The sequence below is a fragment of the Mangifera indica genome, chromosome 5 (assembly GCF_011075055.1).
Source record: "Mangifera indica cultivar Alphonso chromosome 5, CATAS_Mindica_2.1, whole genome shotgun sequence".
Classification (NCBI taxonomy): domain Eukaryota; kingdom Viridiplantae; phylum Streptophyta; class Magnoliopsida; order Sapindales; family Anacardiaceae; genus Mangifera; species Mangifera indica.
In genome coordinates this window covers 11,515,235-11,518,988 of record NC_058141.1, presented here as the reverse complement: position 1 = coordinate 11,518,988, position 3,754 = coordinate 11,515,235, and the positions used below count along the sequence as shown (strand labels likewise).

General features: G+C 37.9%; 1 protein-coding gene across 1 annotated transcript; it reads right to left on the bottom strand.

Annotated features, from left to right (window-relative positions):
- Positions 1–1,321: 1,321 nt before the first annotated feature.
- Positions 1,322–2,695, bottom strand: LOC123216353 (transcription factor TCP12-like). The gene has a single exon (XM_044636784.1). It carries the CDS (start codon positions 2,693–2,695, stop codon positions 1,322–1,324), a length of 1,374 nt encoding a protein of 457 aa, XP_044492719.1.
- Positions 2,696–3,754: the final 1,059 nt, after the last annotated feature.

Here is a 3,754-nt window from a genome sequence, read left to right as displayed (position 1 = left end):
CCTTGTTAATTTACTTTGAGAGTTTATAATAACATAAATTTGTTCACTGAGATCACATAAATGGCTTTGTACAACTGTTGTATCTAGAACTCTTCTTCTAAAAGTCTTCTTTATGTATAATATTAAATCAAATTCATCATACTCAAGGGTGAAAACTTATTGGCCAGAACACTATTTGGATGAAAACGGACATCCGTAAATTCTCTGACAATAGGGTCAACTGCTACTCACCTGAAAGTCTGAAACTCAGTTCTAGGAAGAGCAACATGTTTGACCGTGTAGTGGTATCAAAGTTTTAGTTTGCCCACAGACCAGAAAATACGGATTCAACCATATTAATCATATGCTAAAAAGGTTGTTCTATAGTGATTTAATCTCAGTGATTGCTTCACTCAACAAGAAAAATCTAATAATAATCAGAATTCTACCGGGGATAAAGAAGCTAGCTCTGAATCTGATTGCCTGGCTAGGTTTGAATTTCTGTTGCAACCCAGTATGAAATTGGGGCCAAATCCATGTCAGGCTCTTGAACACGCGAGGCAGTACTGTACTCTCATCCAGTCAGTTCTTTTGGATAAGAAAGTGCATTTCCTTGTCCACAGTCTGTATGAGAACAAGACATTATAAAGAAATAAAAGAATAACCAGGCAAATAATGTTTGGCAGTCTTATCTCTCCGGGATTTCTATTTCTACATTATTTTTTTAAGGGCTTCCTTTCTAAGCTATTTAATCTCACCATCTTCTAGGTCTAGAAAATTTATCCTTTCTGAGCTAATTTTGAAGGATTAAAGAGATCTAGCTCAAAAGAAAATATCAATTATTACATATCTCTATTCCTGCGCGAGTTTTGTCTTCTCTTCATGTGATCTCACCCCTACATGAAATTATTTTCTTTATAATAACTGTAAAGTGTTATGTGTCTGAGCTACTTCATTTATTTAGTTCTGCCTTTGACTTAGGAGGAAATGCACCAACAGTTTAAGTTATTTGAATCAGCATTTGTTCCAGTGTAGTATTTCCATTTGAGGATTTATAGTGTTGCAATCTAGAATCAACATGATCATGAATAGTTACCTCATAATGAAAACAAAAGCATCACTGGATTAACAAGCAAACCAAAAAAAAAAAAGGCATGATATATAGCATTTATCACAATTTGAAAACACAACATAACATAATTGCAAATTCTCATAAACATGAAGAAATACAATTATTATAATATTCAATAGTCCAAACAGCAAAGGACTCACTGGATAGAGTACTGGAGGTAAGCCAAACAACTTTTCTTCTTCATATACTTAAAAAGAGATTCTTTTCTCTTCAATTCCAACGGCAATATTTATCGGAAACATTTGGGTTGCTGAGGTATTGGTTTTCTAGCAGGTGAGACTGCGAATCAATGTTTGAGGTGGTAACGGGAATTGAACTAGGGTTTTGTTCATAGGCATTTGAGGGAGACATGAAAACTGAGTTAGGGTTGTGTTGATGGGCATTTTTGCTGGTCGTGAAATTTGAGCTATATCTTTTAGCTTGGTCATTCTTGTTGAACATGTAGATTGCACAGGGGTCTTGTCCTTGGAGATTACCTGTTAATTCCTTCATGTTTGTCATTGTACAGTAAGCATACTGAAAAGCATCGTTGTTGATTTTGTCCCAATTTCTTGTGAAAACTGCATTCTTTTGATGAAAATTTTCGGCACTTAATTCTATAGTGTTGTGTGAGTTACTGAAGGTGGATGATGATCCTGGTGTAATTCCCAGAAATTTCTCAATGATGCTGACAGAGTCCATATCTTGTTCTTGCAAGCGAATAGTACCGCATTCTTCTTCAGCAACTACCTTAAGAGAGGAATTGATTTCTTGGCTACAAGGAACTAACTTTTGAACAGTCTGAAGGGCAGTAGACGACCCTAATGGTTTCAAATCTTTAGGGTTTACTTCGTCAGAGCAATGTTTTGATCCTTTGATCTTCTCAATTGTTCTTTCCCTTGCCCTTGCCCTTGCCTTCTTCCTGGATTCCTGAGCTTTTTCTGAATTCTTGTTCTTTGCCTCGTTGGAAGTGCCCATCAAAGAATCTCTGATAACCAGAGCTCCTCCAGAGACAACTTCGCTATCGGAAGTAGGCGAAATACTCTTTCCACCACCACTATCGGTTTGCTTGAAACCTGGAAAACTCTCAGTGAGTTCCTGGATTGCGGCCTTGGATTTGAAGAATAGCCACTCGATGGTTTTGCTTGGTTTATCAAAACCTAACATGTCTTGAAGATCAAAAAATTTACGAGCGATTTGAAGGGACAGCCTCATCCGGCGATCTCTGGGGCCTTGAGCCGTGTGGATCTTGCTGTGCCTATCCTTCTTTCCAGCTCTCTCTCGGGGAATCGCCTGCTTTTTACTATTGTTCTCACTGCTCACACTTTTCTTCTTCCTTGAGCTTCTTTTTGTTGCTTGCATCGGGGTTGCCGTTGCAATCTCAGTCTGAGCGGCCAGATTAAAACTGGAAGAAATGATTTCTTGCTGTGGTACAAGTTGGATCGTATGCAACTCATCATCATCAGCAAGAAAGGGTTCAGAGAAGTGCAGAAATGGGTAGGGATGATGATGTTCTGGTGAAGAGCTAGGGTTTTTACTGTTTGTACCAAGCATGGTCTGATTGATGGACGGAAAGGGATCATAGTTGTTAATTGAAGGAAACATAGCTCAAGAAGAGGTATTGAAACGGGCAAAAGGATAGTTAATAAGAATAGAAAGTTTAACTCAGGAACAGCTGCTATTTGAGAGAGATGTGAATCTTTTTTTCTCTTTTTAGCCTTCAGAGTGTATTTGTACTAAGAACTACGGTGCAGCTAAGTTGGATAATGAGAGAGATTGGAAAGAAAGACCTAAAATAGAGGTTGAAAGAGGCGAATAGTGGACACAAAACACAATTGTGGACGTGGGTAACAGAGAAGCTGTGAAAGTGAGGTAATAATAGGAATTAAGCACCAGCTACAATTGCGACCCTTCACGTGGGGTGCAGGCAGTTGCTTGACAGCAACGTGTCCTGTTCTTCCTTTTCTACAAGAGATATGTGGAGATTGCAAGAGAGTGGTAGAAATGAAAGGGAACCTGAGTGAGTTTAGACATAGCCACCCACCTCAAGAAAACGTAGGGAGAGAATGGAGAAAGGAAGAAAGAGAGAAGCAAGGACAATTATTCATTATACCAATTGAACGGATGGCATATGTTCCTATTGGTTATGGTGGAACCTGCTTTTACAGCCCATGGAGTAAAGTTCTTTGACTGTATGACCAAATGTCACTTTCATTTCTTTCTGACTGCATGCATCTTCATTATTATCATGGATTTTTCATTACCTTATCCCAACCCTCTTCCTAATTTTTACAATTAACAGCAGTTAAAAATTTGGGAATGAATCACCTTCTAACAGAATGCTAAGCCTCTATTGCAAATTCTTTGTAAATCTGCGTTGCCCAACAACTATGCAGCGAGCTACTGAAAAATTAAACTATTATAAGTATATGTGACAACAATTACAGGAACCGTTTGTGATCCCCTAAACTATTCTACCAAGAACCATAAGAATTTCTGAAAATTAATATTTGAATTTCAGTTACTGTCATATGAAAATTGAAGAATGATCTTGTGCAGAAGTATTCCCCCTTTACCGATTTTTTTACTTCAATATATACTGCTTTTTCCGGCTTTACCTAACTAGGTTAATTCGCTTCTTTGTTGCTCTTATTCTGGTACCCT

Bases quoted from the DNA above. Each gene is read 5' to 3' on its own strand.
- LOC123216353 (XM_044636784.1), bottom strand. From the start codon at position 2,695: ATGTTTCCTTCAATTAACAACTATGATCCCTTTCCGTCCATCAATCAG.